General features: G+C 42.8%; 1 protein-coding gene across 1 annotated transcript in view; it reads right to left on the reverse strand.

Annotated features, from left to right (window-relative positions):
• LOC108609035 (dynein beta chain, ciliary) overlaps positions 1-13,672 on the reverse strand; it is a 41,164-nt gene extending 27,492 nt beyond the window's left edge. Inside the window, exons 1-16 of the mRNA XM_018000707.2 lie at positions 13,372-13,672; positions 12,791-13,306; positions 12,525-12,613; positions 10,300-10,944; positions 9,950-10,244; positions 9,407-9,885; positions 7,487-7,986; positions 7,118-7,431; positions 6,946-7,049; positions 4,936-5,429; positions 4,586-4,806; positions 2,328-2,504; positions 1,890-2,264; positions 1,640-1,813; positions 1,302-1,574; positions 310-339 (exon numbers count right to left, since the gene is read on the reverse strand). Of these exons, the coding sequence (XP_017856196.2) occupies positions 310-339; positions 1,302-1,574; positions 1,640-1,813; positions 1,890-2,264; positions 2,328-2,504; positions 4,586-4,806; positions 4,936-5,429; positions 6,946-7,049; positions 7,118-7,431; positions 7,487-7,986; positions 9,407-9,885; positions 9,950-10,244; positions 10,300-10,944; positions 12,525-12,613; positions 12,791-13,306; positions 13,372-13,569 (4,884 nt within the window). The 5' untranslated portion in view covers positions 13,570-13,672. The remainder of the gene's footprint in view (positions 1-309; positions 340-1,301; positions 1,575-1,639; positions 1,814-1,889; positions 2,265-2,327; positions 2,505-4,585; positions 4,807-4,935; positions 5,430-6,945; positions 7,050-7,117; positions 7,432-7,486; positions 7,987-9,406; positions 9,886-9,949; positions 10,245-10,299; positions 10,945-12,524; positions 12,614-12,790; positions 13,307-13,371) is intronic.
• Positions 13,673-15,934: the final 2,262 nt, after the last annotated feature.

Here is a 15,934-nt window from a genome sequence, read left to right on the forward strand (position 1 = left end):
GAGCAAACCCATATTCAATAGAATCATATTACACGCTTCAGTTTATCTGCTTGTCAAATTATTAAATTAATGCACTCGCCTGGCCTGCCAATCAGCTTACCAAAGCCATGAGGCGCTCAGGAGCAACACAATCACCCCTGGCAACATAGGAGTTTATGAGCTCAATAAGCTCGGATTTGTAACGTAAATGCAACAAGTTCAATTCACGAGCTTATTAATGTGGCATAATGAAACTTTATGGCATGCAGAGGGGCAATTTTCAGAAACTGTTTAATTGCATATTCCGAGAATTTATAGATTTTCACATACCAATTCATCCATATCGTGCAGTCCATTCAGCTGTAATAGACATCGAGTTGAGTTGGTTAAATGTGAGCACATTTTATAGCTAAAAATCATAATTTAAATTATCAAATATGTCCCTCTGGCTTTTTGTGCTTCAAATCTCCTGTTAATTATAAATTTTGCGAATTATAATTATTTATTTGAAAAGTGCGCCGAATAATAAAAATCGGTATTTTATTTTATTTATTTATTTTGCTGTTTTTTTCCCCCTTTTTCGTCGCAGCTAATTAAACGCAATTTAATTGAATTAAAATATTTGCGTTATATAAATATTATTTATTTGCATTGCATACAAATGTGCCAGAAGAACCAATATGAATTACATAAATATTTTGACAACATATCAAAGAATCGATTTGATTTCGAGCATGAAATATGGAATGCACAAATTGCTAAGCGTTCCGAACTAATAAATTGTACGTATGTAAATAAAAAGACAATAATTATGTAATAAACAAAGGATGAGGTACAATGAAATTATGAAAACATTAATTTAATGAAATTATAATAATACGAACATAAATTTTTAATAGGTTTTAGGAATAAATTAGATTTATTTTTAGCAATTCGAAGTTCTGTATAAAAATTAATAATAATTAAATTGGCCTGAAATGAATTGGAATTAGTAAATAAATATGATTTTGATTGCAGTGCAGCGGAGGGGATAGCCTAAGCGTATCAACGTATCAACGAGGAACGCCCTGGGTGGATTATGGCAACTGTAATCCATGCTGCAGGTAATGCGATTGCCAAATACTCACACGTGAAACTGCAGCGGGATGCAATTGGCAGGGCGCAGTGTAAAATGGTGCTTTGTGGATCAATCAGTTGGAATTGCAGCGATGCAATGATGAGACTGGGATTGCAGGTGTGGGGTGTGGGTGGTGATGGGGTGGTGCTGCAGCTGCTGCTATTGACTTTCAGCATTGCTGGCTGTGATTTCTCGCTTCGCTTACCTTTGACAACTTCATCAGCTCTAGCCAATGGCGCTCGGTAATTGCTGGATTTTGGAGCTCGGTCACCGCTCGCAGCGAGGCAACCAGTTCGCGCAACACGCCCACAATATAAACATAGGGGGCCCAGTCCCTGATGCACTTGTCAAGTGTGCGCAAATCGCGCGTGAACTTCTTGCACTCGTGCTCCACGTCGTCCGTGTCGATGTGTAGCCAAGGTGTTGCATGCCAGTCAACAATGCAGGATTCGATGACGCGCACAAAGTCCCACAATTGCTGCGGGCGGCACGAAATCTGTCAGCCACATGAAAGCGCCCAAACACAGTCCGCATCCTGCTTACCTTTACGCGCCGCAACTCCGTCCGGCAGTGCTCCAGCGTGGCCGTGTCGGGCTCGGCTATATCGAGCAGCCGGGCCCAGCGTGCGTACCGCCGCTGCTGGCTGCCAAAGCGATGGAGACGCACGTAAACCTGGTCGCAGGCATCGTAAATTTGTGGACAGGGCACACAGAAGAACTGGGAAATGTGTAAGGCAGACGCTAATACCGGAGCCAAAGCAAACTGGAGTGGGGGTAGGGGGAGCTCTGCTTACCGGCATGCGCTGGAACTGTTTGGCAAAATGTTGCACGTGGCACGTATGCAGGCCAATGAGTGCCGTTACGCGCTGCTGTTGGTAGTAGCGTGTGTCCTGGAGAGCCTCGTGTTTGGCCAGAGCTTGTTGCTTCAGCTGCTGCCACTGCATCGGCAGCTGCTCAATGTTGCGCACCAGCTGCGGCTCGAACTCCACGTTGTAGGTCTTTAAGAGCGCCACGATGTCCTTAAGCGGCTTAAACACATTGTCCGCATACGGCTCCCGCTCTCGTATCTCCGCCATGACGGACAGCACTCGGAGCAGCGCCTTAAAGTCCTGCCGTCCGATGTGCAGCTGCAGTGTCTCGTGGCTGAGCGCAATGAAACCGTTTAGCTCCTGTTGAAGCCAATTAACTTTTCGACAGCATACTTTTTCGGGCCATTACTCCAGCTAGCTCACCTGCAGCGTCTTCTGTACGTAGCGCAGCAGCCATTGCTTGTGCAGGTGCGACCACTTGCAGGCCAGGTTGAGCAGGCCGTGCTTGAGCGGCCTCACATCGAGGGCCAGCCAGCCGTTCAGGCAGTGCCCATCCTCGCATTGGTCAATCGCATCGTGCAGCTCGTTGTAGCGCTCGATCTGCAGATGAGATTCAGCAAAGATGCTTGGGGCGTTGACAACTTCATTTGCCTGGACTAAACCGAAATTTATTCAAGCTAATTTAGCGCATATGTGTGCGTATGTGTGTGTGTGTGTGTGTGTGTGTGTGTGTGTGTGTGTGTGTGTGTGTGTGTGTGTCTGCGTGGCCAAAAGCCCAATTCGTGTGCCATTTACTCGTATATTCCGACTACGTTCAGCCGTAGCGTTTATTAAGCGCACCAGCTGCGCCCGAGGCGACTCCCAATTGCCGCTCATAAATAAAACGCCGGTCAGTGATTTCGACTGCCCTTAGCTTGTTAGGGTAATATACTTCGAACGTCTGCTTTATGCAAACGGCCAACGTCTGCTAACTGTATTTGAATTCAAATTTAGAGAGAGCGAGATGATGCTCTAATTGAATATCCTGCATTGTCTATGCTAAACGTATGTATTGCATACGTATAGGTATTTGAAATTCTATTCCAGCTTCTTCATTAAGGCAGATTTGGTTGAAACTATTAAATCATTATTAGTTGCATAGTATAATAATATATTTCGAAATGTATTTTATTTATTTTTTTAAATTATGGCTGAAACCTTAAAATTATTATTAGGTAATCCAATAAATTGATATAATTATTGAAATTTATTTTTTAAAGGCATATAAATGGAAAATATTTTAAATTACTGTTAATTATTGGATGATTGGATAATAAACTGATTTGAATATATTTTGCGGAAGCTTTGAAATCATTTTCTCTTTTTAGACAAAATAATAAACTGATACATTTATTAAAGTGTATTTTTAAATTTTATATTGATGACTTTATCATTATTTCATTGAGAGCAAATGCATTGAAAATATTCAATTAAAGAATTTGGATTTAAATGTATATATAAGAGTTAAATGTATATATAAGAGTTATATTTTTTTTATTGATATTCTGATCATAAAGAAAAAAGAAAATTACTTCATTGTTAACAAGTTATTATAAATGTTATATTTATTTATTTTTTTATTTATTCATTTAATTAATGTATATATATTTATTTATTTTATTCTTTTTATTTATTTTTTTATTGTTGTATCAATGTGCATAAATCCTTTTTATTCACATCATATATATGCCTTTTATTATTTCAGTTAAATTTCAGTTTATTAATTGCCATAAACAAAATCTGTTTGTTTGAGACAACGATCTGGTGAACAAATTAAAATTAAGAGCAATTATTTAAACAGAAAGAAAGAGTTATAAAATGTAAGCAAAAAATAATTTATCTTTATTAAAATTGAAAATCATTTGGGCATATATTTTTGTTGCAGTTGTTGTAGCTTTGGCAAACGAAGGACAATCGAGATTCGTTTTGATAGAAATATCATACATACATAGATATACATATGTATAAATTTTGGTAAATTTCTGGCATTTTATTGTGGCACTCAATTCACAGCCTCACGCCGTATCTATACATGTGCATTTCGACCATGATTTGTTGTTGTGCTCAGCCCTTTTTGTTGTGCTTGCTGCGGCGTCTTTATGTTATTTATTGCATACTTTTTGGGGCGTTTGATAATTGTTTAAAGAAAATATTACGCATACGCAAGCGATTTGCCTGCTGTATTCACAGCAGTGAATCGTTCTGCTATTTGGCATAAGTCACAGGCGCCATGTGGTTAAGCATTTTTGGCTCTGTCCAGATTTGGGCAAGGCAAGGCCAGCAAGATGGCTCGATGGCTCAATGGCTCGATGGCCGATTCGGCCACACATTTGACCCTAAATGGTCAACATTTATCAAGCGTTATTGGTCTCAGGGGTTACACAACGTAAATTGTGTGGTTGCCAATTGAGTGACCCGGCGAGCCACTCGGTCACTTGTGCCTCCATCTGTCTGCTGGCTCTCCCTCTCTCTCCCCCCCTCTCCCTCTCTCTCCCGCTAGCTTTGCGGCAACTCGACAGCTGTCCGTGTGTCCGTGTGCGTGGGCACATCAGTGTGGCGCGCTTGGCAAGCTGCTGCTGCCTCGTGCTTCGGGCACTCACATTTGATATTTTTCTTTTCGTTTTTGTGTTTCAGTTGCTTACCTCCTTTTTGAACGTCTCCATGATGGCATAGCCACTGCCGCTGATGTGGGTCGTCTGTTCGCGGGCGGCCTGCATGCAGGAAGCCAGTACGTCGCCGCTCTGCTGGGTCCAAAGGAACGCATAGGCGTGGAATTTGGCAGCATAATTTAGCGCCGCCTGCACCGTTTCACTCAAGGCGTCGCGTATGCTGGCGCAAAGCATTTCCAACTCATCGGCTGCAGCTGCGAATGTAGTTCATAAGCAAACGCCAGGAATGCCGCACGCCCGGCCTGCCAAGGCATGGCGTGGCATGGCGGCACCTTCTGCAATGCGACTGCTGGTGCATGGTAAACTGTGCGGCGTCAACTCACCCTCGCTCTCAGCGTCATCCTCCACGTCGTCGTCGTCGTCGTCAGACAGCGAGTTGTCAGACACAATTCTTGGCATGCAGTCGCATGTCTGTTTTATATCCAGCAACAGCTGCTCGACAATTTGTTGAAAATTATTTTCCACACTTGCATCAAAGCCAGGCGAAAAACGTATTTCCGTTTCCGTCAGCTCCAATTTCACTTCGAAAAGCGGTGCATCGTTTGTTGGTGTTGTTCCGATTGCTATGGCTGTTGCTGTTGCTGTTGTTGTGGCTGATGTTGTTTTGCTTGTGGTTGTTGTTGTTGGTATTATTGTCGCTGTCGCTTGTGGCGCTGTGATTTGTTGTAGCACCAACCTAGCCATGCTCGGCAAGGCCATACTTGAAGTTGGGGGCGCTATTGAAGTTGCCTTAGCTGCACCAGTTGTAGTTGTTGTCGTTGCTGCTTTTGTTGTTGCTGTTGCCGTTCCTGTCATTTCCTTGTGCAAATACTCTAAACTGAATTACACGGCGTATGAGTAATGCGAAAATTAAATTTAGTGCTGAGTTTGTTCTGTGCTTATTTCGATTGCGTTTTCTGATGACGCTGCTGCTGTTGCTGCTGTTGCTGCTGCCGCTGCCGGCGCTGACAGCGCTGCTGCTGCCACTGAGGACTCAGCTTGCAATCACGAAGTGCCGTTAAGTGAAACATGCAATTGACGCATGAATGCCCTGCCACCAGCAAAAATGTAGTTGTTCTTCTCGAACTTGCTATTGTTGTTGCTGTTGTTGCTGTACTCGTTGATATATGTATGCATGTATGTGTGTGCTGGCTGCGGTCGGTGCTGGTGAAGGTGTCTGCCAGTCTTGCGGTTGGCTGTGCTCAAATGCGGGTGGGCTATAAATTCGTGTTCATTTACTTGATTAGTTCTGATGAGACATGAAAGGCGCGCTGGCAGCGTGCCAGTATGTAATGAATACATACAAACACATACATATATATATGTATATATACTAGTTGTTGCTCGCTCGGTGATTGCATGACTGGGCGTGACAATGGTTAAGTGAGTTGTTTCGCAGGTGCTACCTGAAAAGTCTGATGAAAGCGATAGTTATGATGATGAGCATGATATGATGATAACTGGCAAATGATCTATCGTTGAAGTTTAAGTATTTTGGGAGTTTTTATGACTATTTAAAATAAGGCAGGGCTTATTTTGATTTCATTTAATTGAAAGTCCATGACAAGTAAAGAAAATTTGTTTTTTCTGTGCTTTGCATATTTATCAATATGAATATTTACTGATTCTATTTATTCATATATTTCGAAAATTTAAGCCAAAATATATATACATATATGTATATAGATTTTGTTTCACTTATTATTTATTATTATTATTATTTATTATTATTATTCTTTTTTTTTTATTATATTTATTTACAAATATATATTTATTTATTAAACTTGCTTTTAAATATTTTATTAATTTTTTTTTTTATTTGTGTTCTATTTTAAAAATATACTTGAATGAGAAGGTTTGGGTGCGAATGAGGCAGGAGTAAGAGTTTTTATAAGTAAAAAAATCAGAAAATCAGTTGAAAGTTGAAAGATAAACTGGATAAGACTCGATTAATTGTTTATGTCTAACCTGAAGCGGGCAAGGTTCATTTTAAGTAGATTTATTTAAAGCTTATGAGAAATTCTCTATGCACTCATAGAAATAATTTGCAACATTCTATTGTCCTGCTTTCTATTTTGATATATGAATTTCTAAAAGATTATATATTTTTAAAACAATATTATTAACTCAAATAGGTGTTTTCCTGGAATAGAGTTATCGGAGATGCAGAATCTTGCTTTAGATGCACTACTTGAATCATTTATTTTTCCAGCAATATTTTGAGTAAATTGTATGAAAAAGTGAAAGCTTGAAAATAATTTAAGCGGAAAAATAACAAGAAAAGAAAGCTGCAAACTAAAATTGTGATAGGCTGCTGGAGAATGGAATAATTTAAGCTACTGGCGGACTCAAACCTGATCCTCATGGCCTCTTTTACTTCACGGCAAATCAACTCATCAACGGTGGCTAAATATTTGTTGAACTGTCGTCGCTGCTCATCCGGAAATTCGTGCAGAAACTGTCAACATCAAGGTATACAGCAGCTACAATAATAATAATATTGTTGACACAACAAGGCGGGCTCACCTCCTGGACGGTGAGGTCGCGGGAATAGAGCTGAAGATGCTGCCGTTCGTAGTTGAACAACAAACAAAAGTTGGCAATCAAGAAGCGATTTAGCAGCATCTTCGTCTCATCGCATTGCAGCAGACGGAGCCGCACTCGCTCTTGCTGATGGCGCAGATCCAGCAGATTGCGTCCGTATAGACTGCGCTGATGCAGTGGCTCGCAGGTCCAGCGGCGCATGCTGGCCAGTATGGCATCTAGGTTGCCATGGGACTCGTGCAGGCGAGCATGCAGATCGCGTGACTTCTCAAAGATGCTCTCGATGAGTGGCTCGTCTGGGGGCGCAGCTCTTGATGTTGAGTGATGTTTGCATAAGCTTAATCCACTTACCGTAATTGCGCCAGGTTAGCTGGGCACAGGCGGTGGCCACTTGCTCATCAATGGCCGCCAGCTCGGCGGCAATTAGCTGCAGCTCGGCTGCGGCGCATTGCCCGCCCCGGATGCCATTGTAGAACTCGTCAATCTTGATGAGTCTTATGCGACGATGCCAGTAGGCGTCGCGCTGCTCGTAAAGCGAGAGCAGCGCCTCGGGCATCGGAAATAGTTTGCTCGAAACTCTGCCAGCTGCCTGAAGGGCGAGCAAATATTTGGTCTCCTTGAGCAGCGTAAAGAGCGCCCGAGCGAAGTTCAGCTGCAGCGGCTGACCTGCGGCCGATTGAAACAGCACGTGCTCATCGAGGCCCTCGGCAATTATCTTGTCAATGTCCTCCAGCCAGGCCTGCCAAATCTTTTGCTGCAGGTTGCACAGCTTCGTGGTGAGAATGTTGCGACGCGAGACCAATGCATCCCATTTGAAAGGCAGCGTTACTAGCTCCGATTTCAGCATTAGCCTGGGAGGAGAATCACATTCAATTAAATTATAGGCTAAATAAGATGTGGAGATGATGGCATAATTGAATTATTCAAATCTGATCGCAGCAGCAGGAAGCATGAAGAGCTATGCTGATTGGCAAAGCTGCAATGTACATACATGCACATATATTTATATATGTATATGTATATTTACATATATAAATATTATATACTGAACACGATTTCACTAGGGTAATTACTAAAAAGGTTAAAAATTATGAGCACATACAAACACACACACACCAACACACACACAATATACCCAAGAGAACAACTGCCTTACAGCTGGACCATTATAATCTATCCGAGTCCGCTGTCTATAGTGGGCGATCAGAGTCAATCTTTAGCTATAAATTTTCCGAAGAGTTCAGTCAGTCTCCGCACTCAACTGCCGTGGGAGAGATTTTTATATTCATCAACGCGTAGCATTCGCCTCAAACTCTACTCTTCGGCTCTCTCTTGAAAGACTATTTTCTTTTTCAGAAGATAATTGTCAATGACTACGGTCTGGAAAGTGTTTCTAGAAATTTGATTTTCTGTTCTTTGGGACATGTAATAAATAATTAATGAAATGTTTAATTAAAATAGGTATATCTAAAGCCAATTATAGGGTTATTTCTTATGCTTTTTACATAATAGTATATATTATATAGCATGTATATACGTAAATGAATATACATATATATAATAAATTGCTGAGGTTAAATAATACTTGGACTCACTTGACTAATGTAGTGTGACCATCTCAAAAATATTTGTTAATATTCTAAGATAGGCCGCACAAGAGAAATAACTCATTATAAATAACTCATTATAAATTAATTTAAAATAAATTTTTAAATTTGTGAATAACTGTATAAAATTTACTTATGTATATCAAATCGATCTCAGAGCAAAATAAAAATATTAGTAATATTTTTTTTATATTTGTTTTTTAAATAAAAAAATTTTGAATTTTATGAAAGTTTTTTTTGTGCATAATTTACTGAAATATTTAAACTGATACAAAGCTAGTGCTTATATTTAAAATTTTTTTCTTTTTTAATATTTACTTCCATTTATCGTTATATCTGAACAAGTATTTATTTTCTTTAAATTTACTATGCATAATAAATTTGAATATCATAAAGAGTGACATAAATGAACTGAAAAATGAATACCTAATTAATATATAAAGACAAATGTCTCGATCAATGTTAAAGATCGAGTTATTTCTCTTATCAAGATGATTCAAATGTGAGTTAAAATAAAGTTACAATCTTATTTCCTATGCCATTCTTCTATTGGCAGAGTTAACTACACGTGTTGCCATAAGTATTCCTATATAGCTATCTATTATTCAAGTACATGCAATACATATATATATATATATATATATATATATACTATACTACTTACAGCGTCTGGATGAGATCGATTAGATCCTTTGCGCCGAGGTCATCGCAGCGATGCAAGTGCTGCTCCAGCCACATGATGGCGCCAGCTATGGGAGGAAAGTTGCCTGCCACGGGCACCGCTTTGAGTCCGTGACACTGATAGTTGAAAAGGACGTCAGCCACACTCAGCTCGAGCTGCTGCAGCTCATCGTTGTAGATGCTGAGCATGTGTGGCAGCAGGTGAATTAGCTCCGATTGAACGGTGCGCCGCTGCAGCAGACAGCCGAACATCAGGGTCAGCTTGAGCAGGTGCACCCAGCTGTAGCACTGCTCGAAGGCCTGCAGCAGCACGGTGGCCAGCTTCTGCTCCAGTTGCTGCATGCGCTGGAAGAAGAGGCGTTGCTCGCGCTTGAAGCACTTCCACTTGTGGGCGACGGGCGCAGCCAGGTCGATGTCTACATTGGTCCATTGCTCGAAGAGCAGCTTGAATTCGCTGTAGATCTAAGGAGATAGAGGGGGTGTGTTAATAGCGCAATTTGGATGAAATTCATGGCAGGAAACATACTTCTCTGATGCGGGCTGTGAGCAGCTTGCCGCGCAGTCCCCCAATTTCGAGCTTCTCCAGCTGCTGGAACTGCACGGCTGCCTCAAAGACGTGACGCAGTTCCGATAGTTGTAGCAGGAAGCCATCAAGTGTTTGCCCAAACACTTGCTCGCTGGAGAAGCGCCACAACTGATGCTGGTCGTCGGCCGGCGGTGAGGCGGAGCCGGCAGCTGCAGCTGCCGTCGAAGAGCTGGGCAAAGCTGGCAACAGCACTTGGCTGCTGGCATAGCGCTCTTTGTACTCGAGCATGCGCTGCCTGAGCAGCCATATATGGTCAGAAGTGTTGTTGAGTGGATGTGTTTGGCACTTACTTGAAAAACTCCAGCACCTCGCCCGTTTTGATGATGCGCTGCAGTCCCTCGTCGGCGTCGCCCTGAAAGAGCAGCGGGAACTCCAAGTCCTCGGCGGCGCGATGCACCAGCATGTTGCAGACACAGCTGAGCAGCACGCTCATCCTTTGGGTGCTGCGGTAGAATCGCGCATTGCTCCACAGCAGGTGCAGCACATGGACCAGCGGCGCAATCAGCTCCTGGGCATTGCTGAACTGCACCGAGTTGAAGGCGGCCGTGTGACGCTGAAAGGGCTGCAGCCAGAGCGAGACGTCCTGCGCCTCCAGCCAGGCGGTCACCAGCTGGCGGAACGCCTTGGCGTACGGCTCGTAGTAGACGGACTCGATGCGCTCCAGAATGTGGGCCAGCGCCTTGTGCATGGGCTCGCGCAGCTGCTCGTAGATGTTCTGTAAGTTGAGCTTGCGGTTCGCCCAGAACGTAATCTCCTGAGCCGGTAATGCGACCACATACAAGTGCTTGCTGGGCGAGCTGGAGGTGGCGGTGCTCGTGGTTAGGCCAACGGCCTCGGAGCGCTCCATGACAATGTCGTGCATTTGCGTTGTCCAATTGATGAACATCTCCTCCAATAGAGTGCGAAATTTCGTATCCAAGGCTGGCCTTAGATTGCTATTGGTATATAAGGATAATTAAAATTTGCTCTATTTATTTTTTTTTTTTAGGTTTTTCAATTTCAATTAAAGTTTTGCAACAATCGAATGCAACTTTCTCATTGAATGGGGAAAAAGAAAAATAATTATTGACCCAATTTTCAGGCATTTGCACTTGGCCATGCAACGATTTGCCAGTTTTCTCTCGCTCTCTCTCCCTCTCTCCCTCTCTCTCTCTCTCTATTCCTCCATCTTCTCTCTCTTTCAGCCTCTTGCTGTTTTGCGCATTTTAGTTGCTTCTGTTTTTGCTCTGCTGTCTAAAATATGCATATAAAAATGCATATAATGAAACTGTGCAGTTAGTTGTAACGGCAGCTATGAGGCTGTGCAGCATGCGAACAAATCTCATTTTGCATCTGAGCTAATTTGTTGATAACTTTGCCAAATATTGCTAACTTTCTTGTCTGACGACTTGCAAATTGATATGACCAAATAATTGTCAGTTGATATTAAATATTCTTTGCATTTGCAAAGCTCTTTATACCCGATTATTGTCGTAGAATAAACTGGCTTTTATATGTGAGCAAATGCTAATAAGAAAATCATAATATCAATTTTCTTTTTGCCTACTCAAAACCCCTTAATCTTTATTTTTGCCAACAACTTGAGAGTTTTAAATATTTCTCTATTGCAATTTATACGCCTCTACAAATTTATATAAATTGAATTAACAAAGAGCGGGCTTAGCACTCGACTTGGAATGGAATTTAATTTAAAGATATTCAATGTTCATACTTTATGAAATTGTTTTTTGTGAGATATCCTGCATAACTTAAGAGTCGACTATACCAAAGCTCATTTATATGAATTTCCAGTCAATAATTTAATATTAATTTAAAGATACTCTCTATGTCTGCCTTAAATTTTCCTATTCAAAAATGTATATTCTAATTGGAATTAAGGAAAAGACTTCATATTGGCGCATAGCTACATCTTTGATATGGAATTTCCTTAAACAGGGTATTTGATAAGCGCATATTCTCATACACATACTCATACTCTCTCTCTCTCCCCCTTTCTTTCTCTCTCCTCAGACTATATTTGTGCAGCAATTTGTGTCTCACTTGGATGGGTTGCTATTTGATGCTGATTAATTTAAATGGTTTTACAGTTAGGAATTCTTTGCAGCATTGGCTTTGATAGAGCTTCGGTAAATTCGTTTGCAATTAGTCGTATTGGGTTTTAATTAAAGGATGAAGTAAAAGCAATCAAGACTCCGTTGCTTTGAGACGCTTAGTTGTTGGCCAAATTGAAAATTTCTTGCCAACTTGAGATATTTAGCAAGTTATTGAAAATACATAATAAATTGACGCAAAATCATGCGATAAAGTTGTTTGCTTTCCCAGTTCGATTTATATGATTACTTTCCCGTTGAACTTCTCTCTCTCTCTCACTCTCTCTCTTTCTCTTTCTCGGCCAACAAGCGCTCCTTGCCAGCAGCGATGACGCAGCAGCCGATGCGGGCAAAGGACGAAATACATAGCCCTTGAGACAATGGCCATTGAGTGTGACCAAAGTTGGAGCACAGCTCCTACTTACCCCCGGCTCACGTGGCCAGACACATCCTCGACGACTGTTGGCGCAACTAATAACGATAAAATTGTGCGATTGTTGGTCTTGCCCTTAATCTGTGGGGGATAACAATAAAGTATAAATAGCGCTTATAGACACATGAAAACTTTGCCCAATTAAGCCAAATACATGGGGACAAAGGCGAGCGTTTGCCTGCTGGCGACCCCATGCGCCTCGCTGCACTCAATTAGATTAATATGGCGAGATAAAGGACTTGGATTGAGCGGACCCACCTCGGTCAGTGTGTTGCGCACTTCCTTGACGCGCGCCTGCAGATCCTGGCGCACGGGCGCCGGCCAGCCGCCCTCGGCCCCCTCCAGCAGCGGCTGCAGCACCTCGTCGAACAGCAGCGACATCGTCTCGAATTTGCTGTGCACCGGAAAGTCGCCGTAGACCATGGAGCTCTGGAAGTTGCCCGCTGTCAGCGGCACGCCCACATTGTGGCGTATGAAGTAGGCGCACTTGCCGCGCGGCACCCCATCCAAGGTGGTGAAGCTGGACGAAGCGGGCGGTAGCGGCACCACCAATGCGCCAGCAGCCGTTGCCGCCGCCACCACAGCAGCCGTGGCAGTGGAGTCCGTCGTCATCGTCGCCGTCGCCGTCGCAGCGGTTGACCGTGTGCCGGTGCTCGGCAGCGCATAGCCCAGGTACAGGTCGCTGATGCAGCCCCTGGGCACCAGCTCGCCGCCGGGACTGAGCGTCATCACCAGCACTCGCGTCCGTCCGTGCAGCCAGTCCATGACAATGTGCTGCATTGGCAACCGGACTCAGCTTAGTGTGCAGAGTGCAATGTGTGAAGCTGAGGAGGACTCACCCGCAGCTCATCGTGCTGCATCATTTTGGCCCATTTGTCCGGCTTTAGACGCATCGTGGTCGTCGTGTAGGCGGCCACGCGATCCAAACGCGCATCGCTGTAGTCCCGTTGGCCGCCCGACAGGCCAACGCCAGCGGGCGTGAGCTCCTCATCGCTGCTCGCCAGAGTCGCAGCATCGGATGCAGCAGACGCAGCCATGCCGAGCGAAACAACAAAAAAGAAATGCAAACGAATCAATTGATGGCGCACATCAACAGCTCGGCGCGACGATTGCCGTTAAAATGATGCGGACCTGCAGGCACTCGCATGACCTCTAATGCCTGGTCCGCGCCAGTTGCTGTGGCTGGCCGGGGCTGGCCGGGGCTGAGCTGGGCTGGGCTGGGCTGGCACCACACATTGCACACTGCGCCGTATATCGATCAAACTTCAAATCCAAATTAAGAGAAATACTTTAAAGTGTGTGCTTTGTTTTAACGCTCCAGTTTCTAATGCAATGGGCAAAGTTTAATGCCAGGCCCCCGGCTGGCACCGCCCAGTGGCACCGGCTTTAATTGCTCGCCCGAGTTTGCGAACTAAGCGAAATGTAATTTCCGTTTTGCAGCTGGTATTTGTTCGCTGTGCGCCCATAACTCAACATCAGCATTAACATCAAAATCCACATCAAAATCAGAGTAGCGTTGCGATTGACAAGCTGCTAGGTGGCTCGCTCTGGCTCTCGCTCAAAGTCCATAAATCTGGCCAGCTCTGCGCCAGCTATGGCAATGGCTATGGCTTTATATGTAAATTACGTGCTGGCAATGAAAATTTCTGCTGGCAAAGTGCTATTCGTCGAGTCATCGGGGCGTATGCGTAATATTTGATGTTTAAGCTAAAGTGCCACAAGAAATGCTCTTGTAATGCTTCAAATGCCAGCAATGGCTATTCTATATAAAGGCAGTCATACACACACACACACACACACACACACAAACACCGACATTTGGCACATTAAGTGCTGCATTATTGCTGTTGTCAGCAGCAAACAGTGCAGCAGCAGCGGCAGCAGCAGCCGACGGAGGCAAGGCAACGCGATGCAAGTGCATTTAATGTTTCGCATACACAAAGTCAAATTCACGCTAGCTGAATCACGCCCACTCAGCGCCCAGCGCTGCTATGCCTTTTGCCAGCGCTGCTGAGCCTTCCGCTTGGCCACGCTCCAAAGCCAAGCGCACGGAATGAGTGACGGAGTGACTGACTGACATGTGTCAAGTAACAGCAGCAACAGCAGCAGCAACATCAGCAACAACAGCAGCAGCAGTGAGTGCTGCCAGCATGCTTAAAATGCTACGCAATTACCGCAAGTACACAATGAAGAAAAAAAGAACCGTTATATTTTGCTGTTTAGTGTTCAGCTACAAGATGCCCTACAATGCATCTATGCGCTTTGTTCTGCATTGATATAATGCTGGCAAAGCTCTCTGTTGAAAATGGAATCGAAGCTAACTTTTAAATAACTGCTTAGACTACTTGATGCCTGTTCTATTTTTGACTGGGCAAAGCCAGCACGAAAAGTGACTGCAGTTTATTTAATTGCAGCTGCATATCCTAAGCATGGACTTAAGTTAAATGGACCTCTTTGATGTGCATCTGTATAGCTCTAGAATGGAATATTTTGGGAGAGAATCATTTTGAATATGCAAGTCAAGCTTTGGTGAAATGAAACTTAGAGGGTTTGTTCCTAATGTTTAGGCAAATAAATTTGGGACCCAAATTCTAACCTAGGTATGAGAGGCGAAGCCTTGAAAGACGTCATTTTATGGATCGTCAGGTCGTCAAAGAACTTTAAATATTATAAGCCTTTGGATTTGATGTTAATAATTATTGAAGAATTTGAAAAAAATTGGGAATATTTCCAGATAAATTTTCATAAATATATTTATATATTTTTTTATATTTATATATTCACGTATATATTTATATGCTTACTTAAAGCTTATATAATTTTACTAATAATATTAATATTGTTTTAACAATACAGTAATTCAACCAATCTTTTAAGCTCCAACACTAATTAGCATATAAAAATATAAAAATAAAATTTTTTAACTCCGATTGTGACTTATGAGCTTGTGGCTAAAATCATAATTCAAGTATATACTAAATTGTATAAATGCTTATATTTATTTTAGTAAGCTGCCATCGCACATTCTCTTCATTTAATTACCAACCCCCAGCTGAGGCGTTAATATGTTTGCTTATAGGGTATAAATAGTTTGTGCATAATTATGTTGGCCCTGTTTGCCATATACACTTGCTTATACACATACACACACACATGCACACATGTATATACATATATGGTTATATATACACAGCTTTGATGCTCCAACTCCACTTTGAAATATCAGCGTCACATCAAAAACAAGCGCATGGCAACCCGTTGCTTGGCTGGATTCGCAGCTCGACTGTGTGGAACCCTCGGGATAAATGCATTGCCCTCATTTTTGGTGGCAGACACAACTGTTGCGGTCTTTGCGGCGGGGCAGAGAAAATAACTGCTAATGAATTTGCTGAGTAAATACTG

Source organism: Drosophila arizonae, chromosome 2, assembly GCF_054131065.1.
Source record: "Drosophila arizonae isolate 15081-1271.41 chromosome 2, UAZ_ARI_1.0, whole genome shotgun sequence".
Taxonomy (NCBI): domain Eukaryota; kingdom Metazoa; phylum Arthropoda; class Insecta; order Diptera; family Drosophilidae; genus Drosophila; species Drosophila arizonae.